Here is a 21,480-nt window from a genome sequence, read left to right on the forward strand (position 1 = left end):
TTCTCATTTCAGGCCAGGATTTCTGGAAATCCATCACCTTGCTGTGCTGATTGCAGATTTGTTTTCCCTCTGGAGCTCAGCTGAAAGCTCTAAAACTTTTGTACCCTGTTGAACTCCCATTTGATCCAAAGGAGGAGACTGGTGGGAGGTGATGGGGAGGTCGACCAGTATACCAGGAATGAAATTCAGCTGTAAATGAAGTGAGAGGGTGAATTTGGTCATACACATCAGGCAGGCTCTGGCCTTCTGTAAATGCAGCTCTTCCTTGCTGCTATCAGGGTTTTTTTATGTATTTAAAAGAGAAGTAAATTTGAAATGGCTCAAGATATTTATATTCCTTATTCAAGCAGAACTTTGAAGGCACTGTAGATGGTATCATGCAAGAATTGCCTGGGATTTCTGATCTATTCCTTATTCACTAGAATTGCCTGACATACTCCTGGCCGGCAGGGAATGGCATAGGCATCACTGCTGTATTTTGGTCACTGTCTAGGGTTCTCCATATGTGAAATTTCATCCTGACCTTTCTTTAAAGTTTTTCCTTGATTGACAAAGTACTAGTTGTAATTATATTTAACTATATAAGTGTAATTTTTTATTTCATTAGTCTCTCTTGTGGACACCCGGTCTGAATACAAAGTTTTAAGAATGTTTTGTCTTCTAGTGTTTGTGGTTAGGTTTGTTTAAGTTCTAGAAATGTGAACTTTTGTATTCCAGGTCCTGAATATAAAGCTGCATAGACAAACTTCTAAACGGAATAGCTTCCAAGAGAAATTAGATGAAGGGAGAGGGAGAGTATTTAAGCACTGCAACAGATTCCACAGTGAGGTCTGTCTTTGGAGATAGCAGAGAAGTTGACTGAATAAAACTGAGCACTGAGCTTAGCCCTGCTTTTGCCATAAATGTGGAATGAGATGATCTCAAGAAGTCCCTTCCAGCCTAAGTTGTTTTATGATTGTTCTGAATACACCCTACAGTGTTTCTGAAGGGAAATTTAATTTGTATTATTTTCACCATAACATTTTTTTGTGGGGGGTGGGGTGTTTAGCAGACTTCTCAAATTCTCAACCTTCTGAGAAAGTTGCCATTTAAAAATGCAAAGAATTGAAATTAATGGGCTGGTAGTGATTGCAAAGTGAAACTGAATTTCTTTTACTGCTTTTCAGAAGTCTTTTTACATTTTAAAAATGTAAGTTAGTATTTAGAGAGAGAGGATATGTTCAAATTTATTTAAAATCTTTTTGATTTTCCTGTTCTAATAAGCTTGAGTTTATGAAATGGAATATTGGCATTTTATATTCTTAAGAAATCCATTTAGTAGTTAGTAGAAATTCTAATCACTCTTGTACCGGTTATCTGCTCCATTTGATCTTGTGCAATATTTCTATATCTTATTTTATATCTTCTTAACATTCTGATTATAGTGTATATTTTAAAAAGCCTTCATCCAAAGAGGAGTACCTAAAGAGGGCTTATGTGGAGTCTGGAGACAAATTTTGCACAAGGGCATTTAGTAATGGGACAACAGAGAATAATGGCCTTAAGCTGAAGGAGGATAGGTTTAGATTACATATTAGGAAAAAATCCTTTACTGAGAGGGTGGTAGGACACTAGAACAGATTGCACAGAGAGGTCGTGGACTCCTCATCCCTGGAGGTGTTCCAAGGTAAGGCTGGATAGGGCTCTGAGCAACCTGGTCTAGTAAAAGAATGGTACTGTGCATCACTTGTTGCTCTTGTGTTTTATTGCTCTCTGTGTTTTTGTTATTTCTCTTTTCATTACTATTATAATTATTATAATATTTAAATTTATTTAAGTTATTAAACTGTTCTTAGCTCATGGGTTTTACCTTTTTCTGGTTCTCCTACCCATCATGGCATGGGGGAAGGGGAGTGAGCGAGTGGCTACATGGTGCTCTGTTGCCAGCTGCGGTTAAACCACAACATACCCAAACAAGGAGCACTGGTTACTAAGTCCTCAGCACGCCTCCTGGATTATTCTTGATCAGTAAGAATTCTCTAAACAGGTTTTCAGTGAGGTTCTCTGGACATACCTTTTCTACCTTTCTGAGTTCACAGTGATTTTTATCTTTTGTTTTTTCCTCATGTCCTACTTCTGAGGGTTATTAGATAACATCACTATTTTATTAATTATCCTTTTGCCTCCTTTTCTGAAAATAGTCTGTCCTTTGTTTTTCTAAACTAGGTACCTTGACAAGCTGGATGTTTATGTGCTGAGACTGTGATGACCTGCTGTTCTGCACCAAGGTTTAGGGTGTGGGTGATGTGAGAGGAGATCGTGCAGGGCTCTTTCTGCAGATTGATAAGAAAGATCTGACAACAAATGGCTTAATAAAATAGCTGTTTTAAGAAGACAGAATAAATAAGACAGAATTAAAAGAGGAATATAGGTAGTGGGTAAACCTTTTGTTCCTTCTGATGCTGAGAAGCACACAGCAGCATCAGATGGACTCTGGATGGATTTTTCCACTGTACGCTATGCAGAAACCACCTGTGGAGACTATTTCCTCCACTTTGGTGCTTTGCAATAACGAACAATTTTCTTACAAGAAAGCAGCTCTACTCCTGAGGGTTGTTGAGGTGAGAACTTCTGGATGCACTGTTGGACACGGGCAAGGATGTTCAGGTGGTTCAGTGGAAGGGCTGCCTGTGGGCTCCTCTGCTGCAACCAGCTGCTGAAGTGATCCTGTGGCCACGGGACATGCACAGCACAGCCAGATGGCCACACTGGATGCACAGTGCAGATCTGCATCTGCTCATGTGGGCTGAGATGTGGATCACCAGCTCCTCTAACTACAGCAAGTCTTTTTTCAGTCAGGATCAGTACTCCCACTGATCTAGGTGTTACCAGCACTTGTGGTTTGTTTTTTCCCCCTCTGCATTCACTCTTACATACTTCCGTTTATACTTAATTCATACCAGTCCCAATGTTTCTGTTTCTCTGCAATACTACATTTGTATGCTGCTCCAGGAAGTATAGTGCAAAATGCTGGCTCTTTCACTCCGTGTTTTTCTCCCCTTTGACTCAAAAAAGATATGTGATCATGAGTTTTCCTTTGAAAGGGTTTACTTGAAAAAATACCTATTTGTGAAATCAGATCTCCTTTAAATTAAAACTCACTAAAATCCAATATACAGAGCTGCATCAATCAGCATACCCATCTTTCCCTCTTGCCATCAGAGGAACCATAGGACTGGGTTATCTGTCTGGTGGCCATGAAACACAGTGCTCTCATTTGTTATACAAAATACTATCCTGGACATGAACTGACAGAAGTGTTCTGAGACAGTCATTATGTAACCTGGATTTTCTTTTAGTTTCTCCTGGGTGTAGTTCAATATACGAAGAATGCCAGGGCAAAATTTATTGGCTTTATTGCTGACTTACTTTGTAGTGAAAAAAGTAGTTGGTGTTATATACTGTAAAACTTTTCCAAATATTTTTCACAGAGATTTCTCTCTGTAATGCATGATTTTTTTTTTTAAACTCTTGTATTTCATTTTGGCTTTTTGCATAGCAGTTTTCTGCTTTACCCAACTGGTAGACAAATAGTGCTTTTAAAAAATATTTTCCATTTGTACTTAATAAACCAAATGAATATCATGTTAAGCCAATTACTTATGAATCATTGACTTAAAAGAGAATGTAAGAATTCACAGAGCCAAAGCTTCTGAAACTGAACTATAGAGCTCAGTTGAGATGGTAGCTGCTAAATCACAGCTTTCAGTACATTGCAGTCAATTGCCTTAAGGACTTTGATATCCTTAGAAACCTGAAGAGGTTGCTTCTCTGATTTCAGTTATTTTCACATCTCTCTGTCTTATGAGACGAATTAATTTTTCTGGGTCATATTAGAGGTTCTTCTGCTGTAACAAAAGAGTGTAGGAGCATATTAAGCAAATTTCCAATGTTGACACTTATTTTGAATGATAATTTAGTACTAATGGGTGGATTTTTTGTTGATGTTTGTGGTTTTTTCTCTTCCAGCACATATTTTTCCTCTGCATCTCTGGTGTAGATTGTTCTTCTCCTAAATAGGTTATATTCAACATGAAAGTAAAAAACTGACAAAATATGTCATGTTTGCTCTGGGTAACTCAACTGACATGATTTTAGAGATCATTTGACCATGAGCATTTAAATGTGATCTGAGACTATTCTAGGAGAAGCCTGATCCCATGCTGAGGTCTGGTAATGCAAACAGTGTAGTTTTGTTGTTTGTCAGACATGATGTGTAGCTGCTCCATGTGTGCACACACAAAAAAGAAAAAAAGAGAAAAAAGAGAAAGCAAGGACATAGTAAACCTCAAGATTTGAGGCTTTGAATGTCCTCTAGCAATTCATGCCTGATTAAACCCCATTTTAATGCCTGAGTTCTTTTCCTCCTTATTTGCTCTTGTTCACTGCAGGAGTTTTACACTCCTAGAACAAAAGTAGCAGAGCATGTTTCCCGATATATCCCAGGTATGCCCATTTGTAATCTGACACAAAATAACCTATCTGTAGCAGCACTTTGACATGAGAGTATGAAATTACCTGTTGGAGACGTGGACAAATACTCCACTCCAACATCCTGTTACAATGGTGGTAAAAGTGGAAGAAGTCTATTCTCAACACCTGAATACAAGGATATCATGATTAACTTCAGCAAAATTTGACAGAGAATATGTCTGTGCCTCTTAGTGTGGAAAGAATAGTATCTACGTCTGGCAGGTAACAGGAAGCATTCTTGTACTAGCTCTAACTATTGACCAGAAAAGACTCTTATTTTACTCTAGTCGACCGATTCATATTTTGTAGTTGCTTGGCTTTTGTTTGCAATAGATGAATACTGAAATCAAGAGTGGGACTCAGCTATTCCAATACTTCTAAGGAACAAGCACTAAGTGGCCAAATAGGACATTAGACCTAAATCAAATAACAGCACAGAATATGGGAACCTTTATTGTATTTGACCCTTTGCTTCATGTTGAACCACATGCTTCCTAAGCAGTACAGAGCAGATGATATTTTGGTGTGGTTGGTCTTAGTGTGGTTTAGTTTTAATCTGACTTTTCTATGGTTTTATTTAGTAACAGTAAATAAGAAAGTAAAGGAATCACAAATGAAATGCTAACTCCTTTTATGTCAATGGTAAAGCTCTCAAATTTAGTGGGGCTAGAACTTCACATGTCAATTTTAGGCTGAATTACACTAAGTCCAAGTGTGGTGACAGCATATATTCATGCTGATGGGATGAGCTCTGACAAAGATCCGTTTGTCTTAACACCACTAGAAAACATAAAATATCAAAACTAAATCTGTTGGATAGCCTCATTTTATTGTCTGTAGCCAAGAAAAATAGTGACATGTGGTAGCTGCTTGAATAACACTTAACACAAATCTACATTTCTTATCACTCCATTTCCTAATCAATGAACACTTGTTAACAGTAGTCTGTGACAAAATGTCACAGTAAAGGAACTCTTATTTTGACACAAAGAAAATAGGAATTTAGTGCCAGGGGCAGTCAACAACATTTGAGATGAACAAAAAGGTGACTTTAAGAAATGCTTCATACATTTTCATATCTGCTGACACAAAGTAATTTAGGCTAAACTGAACAAAATAGTACCAGGCTTCTTAGATGCCAGCAGCTAATTGCTGAGAGTACCTCTTCAGGTAGCTTCTTCTATTCTGTGACCAGTCTAGGTAAAGTTTTCATCTTTTATTTTGACTTTTCCACCTCTCCTTGAAGCATTTGAGAATGTAGGTCACCAAAGGCAAAGCAGTGATGAAAAAGCCTTGCTCTAAAGAAACAGCATGGCATGGCCATTTACATATAAATGCCTTTAAGTTTTGTTTACTCTCTTAAATGCAATGCTGACTCTTAGGTATTAGACTTCACTGATGCCTACCCTCTCTGCAATTTCAAGGTTCACTTCCTGGCCATTTCCCCTCCTGTCAAAAAGAGAAGTGCGATTTATATCTCCTCCTGAGAGTATTTTAAGGCTCTGAGATAACAAATATAGAGTATAACTGGGACTATATGTGATAAGTTGAATAAACTATCAAAAAAGAGACAGCAAAATGTTTTCAATGGTTAATTGAGGGAGAAAAAACCCAGAGAATTAATAAGACTGCAGCAACTACTTTCGTCTTTGTCTATTGTGTGGAATTATATAGAGTATAGATACTTAGAAATGGCTAAGTGCTACAGGCTTTTGAATGTGCCATCTTTAACTAAAAAGTCAGTGGCTTTAACTACAAAGTCACTTCACATATAGCTAAGATATTCAATGAATGAAGGACATGCTTCTTGTCAAAGTCTTCACATCACTGAATGCTTCTCTCATAAAGACCTTTTTTCCTTTTAAGTAATGACTTCGTGCTACAACATTTCTTTGTCGCTCAGATTTCTTACTGCAAAATGGATTATCCCAAATTTATGTCTGCAAAATATACACAGAGTGAAACTGAATATGTTGATAGCTCTCCATGGGAAGCCTGTACAAAATACACTAGTGGAATCCATATTTCTGGAATGTTGGTCCAAAGTAGTGGATGTGCTGCAAAATTTATCCTTTTCTAGAGCTGTTCTGCATTGTCCTAATTTTTATTCATTTTCACTTTTTGGTAGGACTGGGGAAGAGAATATAATAGAGGTTGGAACAGCATTCCATCTGAAAAAAAAGATCATGTGATGAGTTATTCCCAAAAAGGGTTAGCGTGCAACAGAGAAGAGTGACTGAGAAAGGGTGTTTTTAACTTTACAGCTTTGGAAGCTCTGTGTGCTCTGATTAAAGTTTAACTTTTGATTATAATTTTTGATCAAGGGTTTGGCAAATAAAAATTCTATCATTTTCAGTCATTTGCAGGTCTATGCTCTGTACTGAGTGACCAAGTTATTTCATGAATACATGTGCACATCTCCTGAAGTCTGGCTTCTACATCTGCATGATTTTAGTATTAATTTATATTTCAGTAAAATAGATGAGCAGTCCTGATTCCATAAATGCAATTGGATTAATTGCTATACAGTGTTACAGGACTGCATATTGCAAAATACAGAATGTCCTAAGTCAAACTTTCTGTGCATGAGAATGGCCCTTTATGCTTGGCTGCCTACTTGAAATTCTGTCACATTGTTTATGCAATTAAATATTCTTTGCAATGTCATATATTAAAAAATGTATTAGTACTGCTAGTGGGTATCTGGCAGGCAGCTAGTTTTGCCCTCCTGTAAGTGACTAAGACTATACATGTGGCTGTACATAAATTGATAAAAAACATAATATGACATATTGACCGCATGTATGTTGCACATATAATGCAAATGGCAATGTTTATGACACTTTGTGTAACTTGCAAAACTGTACTTAGTTTTCACAAGACGGAAGACTGGAATAGGCTTGATTGATTTTTAATTTCTGTAACTATTCCAAGAAGTGATTAAAACAAGTTAAAAACTGAACAACAAGCAACCCCTATTTTTATAAATGAAGAGACCACCTGGCACTTAAAAATTATTCCACAATTTTGATGGTAGTTTCAACAAAATTCTTTGATTTGCACAAATTTTCTAATTAAAACTTAGCATGTTTGAAAATTACAAGTGAACTAAAGTGACCTTTTATAATAATAATGTGATCTTGGTGATATATTTCCCTACCCAGGCCTGATGGCTTCAGAAATCCTTTTATTTACTGTTTAACACTTCTGGCTCAAGACAGGATGCTGATTCACTGAGCACCCAGTGTTTATGCAATCTACCATTCTGTCAGTGTTGCATCTCATCTCTCTCAATCTAGGAACTAATGCTGGCCACAAAGTTTTCCAGCTCTGGTGGAACTGCCTTAATGTATTAGCAAAGGAGCTGCCTAAGCAGGAAAGAATTGTAGAGAACCAGGGAAGGAGGGAAGAAAAGCAAAAAAGTATTTAAAACAGCAAAACTTTTGAACAGAATTCATATGAGGATAAATGTTATAGAAATGACAGGGATGGGCAGTAAGCATAGAAGCTTGAAAAGAAGCTGTGTCAACTGCAGGAAACAGATCTGTATCCCTCCCAGAAGACTTTGTCTTGAAGTAAAAGAAGAACTGGTATGTTAGCTGATGGAGAGAATGAAGCAGGGAAGTATTTACAGTTTTATTTTTAATAGATCTGTGTACTTCTTGTAGTGTTGATTAAAATCAGTAACAATCTGGAATTCAGCATGAAATCTGTTTGTGCTTTTATTGTGTAGCTCTGGAAAGGATAACTGTAGAGCCAATTTTCTGCTCTCTGTTGCCATCAGCCCAGAGGCAAGAAAGCTCATCCTTAAACTGCAGCTTGTAGGAATTTTGCATTCTCAAAGTCCCAGTGGGACCCAGGATATGGGCAGTACCAGCACTCTGCTCCCTTCCTGGGTTCTAAGGATAAGTACTGCTGCTGCAGTGGCTTGAGAGCGTTTAACAAGAGTGTGTTAGAGAGAATTACATTTGATCAATCATATTTTCAGATGTCTATTTAGTAGAGCAAAAGGGAATTTAAAGTGCTAGGTCACATTGAAAAATCATCAGGTCAGGTCTCATGGGAACTCACACAATGGCCTGTGCCAAGAAGAAAAGACGGTATCCTTCAGCCACAGTGACAGCCTACAAACACAGCTGTACTAACCTCCTTGGGAAATGCAGCCAATCTTAGGATAAGATAGTGAGGTCTCGAGGTCATGGTCAAGGGTCTTTTTCTCTTGCAAGAGAATAGACTTCCAAAAGAGACCAAGATAATCAAGGGTTGGACTACTATCTGAATTTCTGTGAGGTCCTGTTCTGTGGCAGAGCACTACTGTCTCATCAGTGTAAAACTGAATAGATTCTTTTCTGGACTGAGAAAAATCATTCTTTGTGCAAGGATAAGAGAGGACTTCTGGGAACTCAAGAGAATTAATTGTAAAAGTGTGACTGTATCGTGTAAAATAAGTGTACTGAGTGCTGAAGAAATCCACAACATAGAGGCATGTTCACAATCACATTATTTGGTTTTTCAAAAAAATGTCCAAGGCACACATAGGACCCAGTGACAACATTCTTGAGCTAAAAAATGAAAATAAATGCAGACAAAGAAGAACTGCCAAATTTACTTTAAAATATGGAAGAAGTTAATTTCCACACAGGATTAAGATGAATCTAGAGTTATATTACTTTATTAAGGTAGTGTGATAATATGGTATGTTGACCTTGGCTAGCCTGATAGGTGCCCACCTACCAATTCCCTGCCTCAACAGGAGATGTGACAAAAGGCTTGTGGGTCAAGACAAGGACAGGGATATGACTCAGTAATAACCATCACAGGCAAAACAGAGTCAGTGTGGGGAATTAATTTAATTTATTGCAAATCAAAAGGACAGAGTAGGATGACAGGAAATAAAACCAAATCTTAAAACACATTTCCCACACTGGTCCTTTCTTTCCAGGCTCAGCTTTACTCTTGACTTCTTTATCTCCTCCTCCCAAGCAGTGCAGAGGGATGGGGAACAGGGGTTCAGGTCAGCTCATAATGCTTTGTCTGCTGTACCTTTGTTCTCATACTCATCCCCTAGCATGGGGTCCCTCCCATGGGAGACAGTCTTTCACAAACCTATACAATATAGGTCCTTCCCATGGATTGCAGTTCTTCATGAACTGCTCCAGTATGGGTCTTTTCCATGGGATGCAGTCCTTTAGGGAACAGACTGCTCCAGTGTGGGTCCCCAGATGGGATCACAGGTCCTGCCAGAAAGCCTGCTTCATCATAGCCTCCTCTCCATGGGGTCACAGGTCCTGTCAGGAGCCGGCTCCGGCATGGGCTTTTTCTTCATAGGTTCACAGTTTCCTTCAGGGAGCACCCACTTGCTCCAACATGGGGTCCTCCACAGGCTGCAGGATGGTTATCTGCTCCATGGGCTGCAGTAGCACATCCTGCCTCACCGTGGTCTTCACCACTAGCAGCAGGGGAATCTCTGCTCTGGTGCCTGGAGCACCTCCTTGCCCTCCTTCTTCAATGACCCTGGAGTCTGTGTGGGAGGCAGCTGGGGAGAAAAATGATCTAGGCTGGAAGGACAGCCTATCTAACACACTGGGTGCCGTGTGCCCAGGAAAGATCCAGTGTGCATGTTTATGTGCTGCTACGTGCAAGGAAATCTGAAGCAGCAGCTGGAGTGGGACTGGGTGGTCTGGGGAGCAGTGTGTGCAGGTGTCAGCAGCTGGGGAGATCTGGGATCCATGGTCATTACTGGACAGGCTGCACATCTAAGCCAAACTACTGAGAGAACTGTAGTGATGTGAGTGAGGAGATCTGTACCAGGCACTGGAGTGGGGGCCATATGTCTAGGGTACAGCTGCAGGGGAGATCAGAGATCCAGGTATCAGCCAATGCATAGTGTGTGTCTGTGAGTGTGGTCTGTAAGAGCAACCAGAGTGGGATTGCAAGTCTTGGGAGCTTAGACGTCCAGGGTAAAGCAGTGGGGGACACTGCGGATCCAGGTTTAGACTGAGTATCTAAGCTCAGCTGTCGGAGAGATGCACATTATATGTATGCATATATTTCCTACTAATGGACTTGCATCCTGATTAGCCAAAGGGCAACAAGATGAGGCCATTGGTGCTGTTTCTGTGAGTGTTGAGTATTTCTGGCTGTAGTGACCTGTATAGCTGTCTATGTGTGTATATGCACACGTTTCAGAAATGGGTTTGAATGTGCCTACCAAGAATACATGTTTAGTCTCACGACCAAGTACCAAGACGGGCTGGGGCATGAAGAGATTGAGAGCAGCCCTGCAGAGAAGGACTTGGCAGTGTTTGTGGATGATTTTGTTTTGTGCTCTTATGAGAGATCACAAGTGCATTTACCCACCTCTACCACAAAACCTCCATTGGTAGTACAGCTAATCTCAATCCTAAAATGAAGGTGCCTTTAGAGCTCCTTTATGACATTCTGGGTCATTTCAATAATTGCCTTAAGTTGCTGAAATCAGAGTTCATAAGCTAGTTCTATAATAGTTTGCAAACTATTGTTATGCTTCTTGAAGCAAGGACAGGTATATGACCAATTAAAAAAATTAGCCATATAGCTCTTCTGCATTTGAAAAATCGAGACTCTCTTGCACACCAACATTTTGCTTTCCTCCTCTCCCTCACCTCTGCAGGTAGATTGTTTTAATTTTATTACAGCCCACCAAGCTCTGCGGGGTCATTAGACTCTGGTTACAAATCCACGAATGAGGATGCACAAGCGTTCATCAGATTTCTGCTGACTCCTGAACTGTCTCTGCGCTCTAGGATTTGGGATGGGGTTGCTCTAGGCTAGGTTGGTGGCTGCGCCTCTCCGCTGTGCCAGCCCAGGCAAGCAGGCAAACTGAGGGAAGGCGACGTTTTTATGGAATGCCCACTGCGCCACACAGCCCAGCCTTTCACACGGTTTTCAGCTACGTCGACAACCCCAGCTTCAAGCACAAGCGGAAACCCGGCCCGAAACCTGCCGGAGCCTGCAGGACACAGAGGACCCCGGCGCCCCTGGGTGTCTCGGGAAGGGGGCACAGGCTGCTCGGGGCGGCCGAGGCTCCACCTGCCGCTGCGCACCTGCCGCCGCGCGCCGGGCACCGCGCCGGGCACCGCGCGGGGCACAGCGGCGGGCGCGGCGGCCCATGTAAGGCAGCAACGGCGGCAGCCCCCGCGCGCCGCCTCGGTCCGGGCGCGGGGCGGGCGCGGCCTCTCCCCGAACGGGCCGCGCGCGGCCTATGGGCGCTCGCGGCGGGCGGCGCCGGGCGCCCGCCAATGCCCGCACGGGGGGGGCGGTGCCGCCGCAACCGCCGCGCCAGCCCCGAGAGCAGCGGCCGCTGCCCACAGCGCCGGACGCAGCCCGGGCGAGAGCCCCCGAGACCTGCCGCCCCTCCACAGCCGGCGGTGAGTGCGGGGCCGGCTCTCCCGGGGGCGAGGCGAGCCCCGCGCTGCTGGGGGTGGGTGGGGTGCGTGTCCTGTGTCATGTCCACTGTGCCCGCTCCCTCCTTCGTATCGCGCCGGTGATCGATCGCCGCTCGCTTATCGAGGGCGCGAGAGTAGGAGGTGATGCCGGGGGGCTGCCGGCCCCGGTGCCCCCAAGCCGATGCCCGTCCCCATCGGAGGGGCGCCCAGCCCAGCCCAGCGCAGCCCGACCCGCCACCGCCTTTGCCGTTATGTAACGGCCGCGGGGGGCTGTGTGCGCCGCTCCCCTCCTTGGGCTTCATCCCCGCGCTGCCACCCCGATCTTCGGCGTGTCCCCCGCTCCCCTCCGGTCACCGCGGGGAGGGAGCTGGCGGGGAGGGGGGCTGGGCGTGGGGCTGCACACCTTCCCCTGCCATCGGAGTGGGCTCCGCCAGCCGCATCCCCCGGTCGCCATCGCGAGGGACGCGCGGCGGCAGCCCCGTGGGGCCCGGGAGCGGCTTCACCGCTCCCGGCGGCGCCACGGCGGCAGGTCCATGATGGAGGTTGGCTGCGGGCGGGTGCCGAGCCCGGCGCTGCCGCCGCGGGCATCTCCCGGAGGAGCCGGGGAAGGAGCCACCTTGCGCACCACACACCGAACGCTCCGCTGCGCTCCGGAGCCGACAACAAAGCCTCGGCCGCCGCCGCCGTCGCTGCTGCTGCTGCGTGCGCTTGTGTAGAGGCAGCAGTCCCCTTTTATGGAGACCAGTGGGTAGAGGCGACTTGCCTTTCTTTTTTTTTTTTTTTTTCCCTTTAAATGATGAAGGAGCTCTGTCTCCGAGAGCCTCTCCTGTATAGCGTCCTCCGCGAAAAGCAGCATCAGGTGTGGAAGACTATTTAGGGGCTGGGTAAAAGCTCTTGTACCTTGGTGAAATTATTCCGAAGGGAAGTTGGATGGGCGCTACGAGGTGCTGAACACACATGTGAAAAGCGTCTTAAACGCTGACAGCTTCGATTCTTGCAGGAGATGCTGCTGACAACCAGTTTCCCTGTTCGTGTTTTGCAGGCTCTGCATGGGCAGTTCTGGGAGGGGGCAGTTTTTTTCGGGTTTTACCGAGGATTGCATAACTGCTCATGTTTATTTGAAAAGGAAAGGAGGAGCAAACCCAACCCCCAACCTGAAATGAAATACATGATGTATGTCTTTTACTGAGCCTTCACACAGTTTTCTCAACTAGCATTAAATATCATGTTTTAGATGGTTGGAAAGGGTTAGCATCATAATGTAACATTAAGGCTTGGTTTTAGTTTTCCCTCTATTGCTGTGAAAACTTTGGGGAAAACCGGAGAGATACCTATACGCTTTCATAGTTTCAGGCTTAAAATAGCATGGCTGTTTATCAAATGTGTACGACTTGCTTTTAAAATGATAATGACCATTTCATTCTTCCTTTAGCGATGAGCCACTTTTTAATGTTTTTATAGGCCCTACCCCAATGCAACCTTGCCTCTCCACAGTCCATAATAAAATGGTGTTTTGAATGCTTTTGTACATCTTTGGGTCACAGTCAAATGCTTTTAAATAGTCTGTCATTTGTAACTGCTGAAGTGTATGTCCAGTATTAAATTATAGTACAGTGTAATGCTTAGACAGCATGCTATGCAAGGATCAAATTGCAGATAAAGTTCACATAGGAATCTCCTACAGTGCTTGCACTTGACTCTTGTAAATCTAAGAAAAGATATTTATAAATGGAAATATACATCCAGCAAGTAGTTGTTTCTGTGTCCAATTTAATCTGTGGATTGACTGTGGTCAAAAATAATGTCTTTTTATTTAATTTAATTTTTAGTAGATAGATTCATTCCAGTTACTTTCTGTAGGCAAGTGTATGATAGAAGTTATTTTTGCTTCTTGTATCTTGAGCTTAATTTGAAAAAAAAAAAGGATTTTTTAAGGAGAGAGGGAGACGGTTATGTTAACATTACTGTGTTCTCATTGTAGGTAGAAGCAATTAATTGTAGTTAGTATATCTCATAGTGCTTCAGAGAATAAGCCATACGATGGTTAAACTTGATAACTTTCTCTAGGATGATAAACTAGAATACAAATTAAAATAATATCAGATATTCTTCTTACTTATAACACTTTGATTATGTAAGTCTTCAGTGTGAGGATGTTACTGTATTCACAAGCCTCTATCTCTCTATATACTATTATATATATTTCATATATGATAACAAGAACAGCCATTCTGTGGTGTAGTCAGTCACTCAGTGATGTCACGTCCTTTCTTTTTGTACATGCCTGCTGGTTGCAGGCTTGCATAAATGGAATGGACTGTTTTCAGCAAGCAACAAAGTTTGGGTTTTTTGTCCCCCCAAAATCCATTTTTATACTATGCATAGCTGAAGTTAAATGCAGGTATACAGTTTTCACCCCTACTGTTTCTCTGCCATGCTGCCATGGCCACTATGGGCATTAGTGCTTTTAGGTGCCTCTGCTAGTTAGTTGAAATATTTTGCTTATTGTTTGTATTGCGTAGTGTCTGGGAGCTGTGGTCAGGGACCTTAACTAATGATTATGTCCGATATAACCATGGAATAAAAGCTTGAGCCCAGCCTCCAAAGTATTATGATCCAAAATACAGAATAAGTGATGCAAAAAAGGAATCAGGTTAAGAAGGATACACTGGTACATTTGTGCATTATTCAGCTGTGTACTTTCTCATTCTCATATGTTAGAGCAAAGGGAATTGTAGAACTAAAGGTAAGACTTGCACCATTCTCTGAGGGGCATTCTTGGAACATGTGAATGGCTTGTTTGTAGGGGATCTTAAAATGTGTTTGACTTCACTAAATTCTGAAACTAAAAAAATTACATCAACCCAATATGAAAAAATTTATCTTCAGACTACTTAATTTTCACAATTTTTAAAATTTAAGGTAATATTTTAAAATTTTGAAATGGAGTTTTCATTTCAAATTCAAAGTCTTGTATGGGAAAAATCACATTATTTTGCCTTCTCCCAGTGTTTTCTAGCTGCTAGCTCTTTCTTCCTCTCATCCCCCTCATGTGCCGAAACCTCCACAAAATACATAATAACAAATATACCCTCAGCTGTAAGAAATTTCTGAGTGAATGCATCATTCTGCCCATCCGAAATTGCCCAAACATAGAAGTACTGCAAGAATTTGCTATTTCAATATAGTCTGGTTATTGGAATACTTTGAAATAGTAGTGAAGATAACTGTACATTGAGAGGATGTTATTGGTAAAATCCCCCTGTATAAATATGATCTTTAAGTACCCGGGGCCTGTACATGTGTTACAGGACAAGCGTGCGTATCCTGCTCAGGTTTTAGGACATCATTCTGAGTGGGTGTTTATCTCAAGTGCTGACAGAGCAGAACAGACTGATTTTCTGCTACTCATTTTTCTTGACTCACAGTGCTATGTCCATCAAAACAGATGGGAAGTTTTTCTTTATTGTTAGTTGTTACGTGTAGTGAGTGGGCAATTCACTTGGCTGCTGCTAAGAGGGGTTCTTAACTGTGTCAGGATTCTGAGGCAGCTGTGAAGAAGCTTAGGCTCTTAGTCTTGCTAGTTGTCTTAAGGTTCCCTCTTCTTTTTCTTTTCCTTCTCATCTTTCTCCTGCCTCATGGTATTCTGAGGTATGATTTGAGTTTACCTTGCCCTGTATAGAAACCAAAGAGCTAGCAACCAAGAGTGTACAGACCAAAGTTACAATGCATTATGTAGGAGATGAAAAGACAAAAATGAATCTGCAGTATAACTGTTCTAAATAATCTCATGAAGTTAATTCCTGCCCAGTTTGACTAATCTCAAGATTAGCCAATATGCTAATGTGTCAGTGTTCACATATTGGAGCATTTGGCAAAATGAGCATAGAGAAGCTTGAAAAAAAAATCAAGGATGTAGCAGTTTTTGCTTGAATCTCTGAGGGTTGCAGTCCTCCTTCAAGGTCTTAAATGGTGTTTTATTGGATCAATGCTAATGAAATTCTTGCAATGGAAATGAAAATACTAAGAGGTCTTGCTCAGAAAATTATTATTTCCTTGTTGTTTACTCTGTTCATTTTTAATTTAAAAACAAATATGTTTCTGCCTGTCTCATCTGATGTCACTATTAGAAGGACTAGTACCCAAATATTTCACCTTAGAGGAGCTTATAGATGTGAAAGAACTTACTGATGATTTAGCAAAGGAAATAATTAATTCTTATTTTATATCAAGCTGTGGGTAGTTGAAAAAATTCTGTACTTAAAGGTTGGTTTATTTTCTTGGATTTAGACAAAACTGAGTAGCAGACTTTAAGAACATAATGGATCTTTGGACAATCTAATCTGATTCATGCATTGGTTATTTTCAGTTAGTTATCTGGGAGCAGTAACCTACACTAATAGAAGTCTGCCTTTCAGAGATGTTTGATGAAGTGTGTCTTCTGTATTAAATGAAGTCTAATGTGGAGACATGAGGACGTGAAGTATTTGCAGCTATTCTTGGAAGTTCCCTTTAGTATCTGGCATGGTTGATTGTCCTTCCTAAGGAAGTCATATTTCTAATTTGCACTGGCATGCCCTGAATTTTCAGCTGTTGAGTTTTTTTGAGTTCTTTGACAGTAAAGAGCTATTTAGTATGTGATAACCATTTAGTATGTGATTCAATTTCTCTACAAAGGTATTTGGATCTCTCATTCAAGTGACTTCTGTCACTTAAAGAATTCCACTAATGTAATTTGTAAAGTCTCTTCTGGTAAAACATCTTGTCTCATGATTTTGGAGCTCTTATATCATCTCCAGTTCTTTGATCAGAGGTGATGCTTTCAAGTCTGTAAGTCTCTGTTAGCTCAAATATATCTAATGCTGTCCCTGTCAGTAGCATCAGTCTTGTTATCTAGATGCTTTTTACCTGTACCATCTTGCTGGAGTTTGAAGTGCTCTTGCTGTATGATCTCTTATGTCCTTTCATGGAGTGGATCTTCATTACTCGTGGCTTTTCCAGAAATATTTTGAAAGGATTCTGTGGAAGTTCAGGTTAGTAATCTGATCTGGGTGGGAGTGATGTGAAGATACAATGTACAGTGTCTGAAGAAATGAGGCTAAGCAAGCTCTATGATTGTAGTGGAACCTGTACTCAACTAATCCTAAAGTGATGACAGGTCCAGCGTGTTATTTGGAGCTGTAAATTAATTGTATGGCTAACTACTGTGGAGAGCAGCTGTTGTCGTCCGCTCTTGTTGAATCTGTGATTCCCAAGTCTTTTTTTGATGCACCGTGAAAAAAGACCTCATCTAAACAGTTGAGTCTCCTCTTTTGCTGTGCTTTAATTGGTGTTGTATTCCCTTTCTTCTGTGAAGGCTGTTCTAAACACTGGCTTGTATCCCTGCCTGTGTGTGAAATTGCAGAATGTTTGTGTCTGAGTTATTCATATACCAGTGACTGCTGTCTGCTTAGGAAGAATACCTAGTAAGTGGAACCCTCAAATGGAATAGTGGCATAATGGAAAAAAAAATGCATAATAAGAGTTCACCACTACATATATATTTAGTGGATGCCTGTATTTATACTTTTATCTTCATAGTTGAAACCTTGTGTGAGTGACATGGTGGTATTACAGTATATTGTAGAGTTAGTGAAGAGTTATTTAGTTAGAGAATTTTTGTGTAGCTTTAAGTGTTGTCTGTGTCTTATGTGAACATGTGTCTTTTAAAAGAAAAAAGTTGTAATAAAACTATTATTGATAAATGTTTGTGTGTCTGTGTACAGGTGCTTCATTTATATAAAGAAGTGATATTTTATGAAGTGGTTCTTTGAAATGGAAGAATGTAATTTACTAGGAACTAAACTTAGTTTTGTATGTAAGTGGTGTCATGAAGTAACTAAGTGGATAGCAATAGTTCTTAGAAATAGAACAGTAACAATAATTTGTCAGCAGTTGAGCTAATCTCAGTGCTTGATAATATGTTTTCTAAATTTGTTCCTTTGATGGCATGTGTAATGGCATTTGTTCACAGTCTGAAATACTGTTTTGCTAAGGAGAAACATTGGACAGCTTGAGTAGCCACCTTTTTTGTTACTCTGTATGTGTTCTCCTGAAGATCTTAATGTAGCTGTATGATCTGACCAGCCTTGCCCTTGTCCACAGTGCTAGATTCACACACATTGTCATGAGAGCTTGAGGTTCAGCCATGCAGTTTCCCATAAAGCCCAGGGAAGCATTTATGTAAGTTAAAATGGGTTTAAATGCAGATAGAGTTGTGTTAGCTTTGCTTGTTTGGCAGTGTTCTCTGCTCATTTGCCTTCTGTGTTATTAGGGAAAATGGATGGCTCTCATTCACTTCAGCGTCATATATGGAGGAATATACCCAGAACAGATCTCTGAAGAAAGTGCCTTAACTCTAGTTTCTGCAGGTAGATGTGAAGGAAGCTTTAAGAGCATTGTCTAAAGCATTGCCTTTTATTAGGAGAGTGTTGCATTTCTCCATCTGTTTATTCTTTCCCTCAGCTTGAATGTTTATGCAAAAATGTGGGAAAAAAGATTCCAACTGTTGTACTTTGTCTCTGCTGTTTTTATTTGGCATAAATAATTACAGACAGAAAATTAATGCGAATTCCCCTTCAATGCAATTTTGTAGCATTTTTAAAACAAGAGGAAGATAGATCAAGTACTAAAATAAACCAGATGCAGTCAGACAAATGCCTTACACAGTTTCATAATGTTATGAATCCAATTCACTCATAAAAATAGCACCTTCTATGCTCATTGAAAAGTTGTTTTCTTTTTTTGCTTGGATTGGCTGGAAGGTCCTAAGAAATTTTGGATGGCAACTATTTGTGGTGCAGTGGATAGGTTTTTACCAACAGTGCAGAAGCAGATTCTGATAAAGATTATATCCTAAGCACTTGCATGCTTGATATGCAGGAAAGATTAGCAGGAGAATGGAAGGTAAAAACAGGTAACACTTGACATAAAACTGTGCCTGTGGGCAGAATGTTTTTAGTATGCCAATTTTCTGAAAGCCAGGGACCTGTCAGGTTTAAGACTATCTAGAAAATATCTTTAGGAAGGCTGATAGTTTGGCAAGGCTAAGGATCTGAAAATGTAAGTGTGAAGAGGCTCATGCATTTATAAGGGAATGGCATAGAAATAGGAAGCTTATTGAAGCTTATTGTGGTTAAAACAAAAGTAAAATTGTTAATGTTAAAACACGTGGTTCTTCAGGTCTTTTTGTAATACCAGACTTATCTCAACTTGCTGGCTGTGTTATCTGCCTTGTGAGGGGTCCACTATCTCTCTGTTTTGCCTACTCTATTTCTAATTCTCACTAAATCGGTAGATTCCTCTCTACTGTTTTGTTGAGCATTCATTCAAATGTAATCATATGCATGAGAGATTCTATCTGACTGAATAGAGAATCCCATTTTTCTTGGCCAGCTAAGTAGATGTATAGATGCTATTGCAGGTTAATTGGTGATATTTCCCCCCCTTTTGGAAGGTGAGGGTGCAAGGAAGACCAGTTGTATGAAATTTGCCTATCAGCTAGGGAATTTTTTGGTCTGAATGCCCATTGTGAAGAGCAAGAGTGTTGTAAAGCCTGCATGCTCATACTCGACTTAAAGACCAGAGAACAGAGTGTTTCAAAGATATGTTTTTTAACCTGCTGGTGACATTTTGCAGATAGTAGAGCAGTGTCTTTATTTATATTGCTGAGTGGCAAGGATGTTGCAGAAAGACTGGGGAACCTCCATTTTGGATTATATCTTGGTGGATATTTAGGGTACAGCTAGGGTACCATCTCACTCTACACTGTGGCCAAAGCTTTATTCTGACTAAGCAAAGCAGAACCTTGGACTTTGTGTAAAAATGACAGCAAAAGGAATTAAGGAACAGAAGGAAGTCAGGGATATAATTTGTAAATTTTTGCTGTTTAATTGTCTGGGGGATATGGTAGAAGCAATTAAGAAATTAGGGCTACCGTTGAGAACCTAAGCAGATAGTGCATTTTAGGGTGTAGAAGCCTTAGGAATTTACAGTGCAGACTTTGGATGTTAGCTGGAGGATGACATTGATGCTCAGTGTAAATGTAACTTTGGGGTCTTGTGTAGTCGTGTTGCAAGTTGCAGTGGAACTGGGTGTTATGCCTGAGAAATAAGACTGGCATATGCATAGGTGAGCATTACTGGAAAGAGTAGATATTAGTAGTACTATTATTGCGTTGCAACTGTGCACTTGTGCTGTCATATCTTTTCTGCAAATTCATCAATCTCAGCAATCTCCCAAACAGAGGTGTGCTTGATGCTTGAATGATTCAGCTGCTAAAAATTTTGAACTGGAACTTTCCCTTAGTTCACAGGACTTTTGACCTTGTTTTAGCCAATTCTTGGTTGATAAATATTCTAAAGAACAAACAAGTTTTAAAATAAGCTGCCTTTTTCACTAACATGAATGTATCTGAGACTGTAATAAGTATCTGCTGTAGTGTTCTAGTCTGTTGTGCTGTCTTAAACAATTACACTCATATAATTTCTGTGGCAGTTAATGCTGCAAGATGACTTCCATTAAAAGATGTGTTTTAATACTTTTTAATACCTGCTGCAAATGAAAGAAATTCGACTTATATTGGGACACTATATTCTTAGTGTGCTAGTCGCAAGCTAGACAAAGCAGATGAGAAAGTACGTGGTACAACCAAAAAAAAAAGCATTCAGATTTTTATATCCTTTTGATTTATTTTTTTTTTTTTAGAAAAACATCTTCTGGTATGGAGATCCTAAACTGGTTTAATAGATTTGCAGCTAGTGAAACTATATTTATATTTCCTTTATAGAGTCAGAGAATGTTGGCTCTTTAGAGCACTCCTTACACTGCTGTACCTGCTTTCTGTGGCTTCAATAATAAAAGCAGTGTAGAGTATGGGTCCCAGGATCCTCATTACGTTCTGAACTCTGGCAGCAAAACAGATATTTCTTCATCCCTCTGCTTTGGTTTCTCTGTGGCATGGCAGTGATGCTAACTTCTCTGACAAATATTGAATTGTCTGCAACTCCTGAGCGGATAAGCCATGAATTAGTTCTCGGGGACAGGGCAGAAAAGGTGCCATGGTGAATTCTGACCAGGTAGGATACGTTCATATTCATAGAGTTGCATAAGCTGAAATTGTTGGGAAAAACACTGTAGGTTCTAGTAAGTCTTCAGATCATCCTTGTTGGTGCTGATAGATGGATTCTTCTAAGAGCAATTCCCACAAATCTAAATCAAAGCTATACCAGAATTCCTGCAATATGTTGACACCTGGAGAGGATATGGATAAGCAAAAGAGTGTAAATTAATATAATCTTTCAGTAGAGTTTACAATTGGCTTTGGACCTATTTATATGTACCTGATATTCTCACAGCTATAGAAAATCGATAATTGCAATTCACAGAAACAATAACTTCTTGTCCCCTCCTTTTTGGGAAGAATTCAGATTAATATATGACTCTATCTAGTGGAGTTTTCCCAGCTGTCTATCTTCAGAGGAGTATATATATTGTAGTTTCT

At 40.7% G+C, this 21,480-nt stretch overlaps 1 protein-coding gene across 2 annotated transcripts in view; it reads left to right on the plus strand.

The window, feature by feature from the left end:
- Positions 1–11,379: 11,379 nt before the first annotated feature.
- The window catches only part of LOC114001845 (tubulin polymerization promoting protein), a 71,957-nt gene continuing 61,856 nt past the window's right edge, over positions 11,380–21,480 (plus strand). The window contains exon 1 of one of the 2 annotated variants that reach the window (XM_027747382.2): positions 11,380–11,921. In XM_027747382.2, the coding sequence (XP_027603183.2) occupies positions 11,395–11,921 (527 nt within the window). In that variant the 5' untranslated portion in view covers positions 11,380–11,394. Of the gene's footprint in view, positions 11,954–21,480 lie in introns of both variants that reach the window. The other variant, XM_039384453.1, reaches the window with a different exon arrangement.

Source organism: Pipra filicauda, unplaced genomic scaffold, assembly GCF_003945595.2.
Source record: "Pipra filicauda isolate LSUMZ 115617 unplaced genomic scaffold, ASM394559v2 scaffold356_size1356884_pilon, whole genome shotgun sequence".
Lineage (NCBI taxonomy): Eukaryota > Metazoa > Chordata > Aves > Passeriformes > Pipridae > Pipra > Pipra filicauda.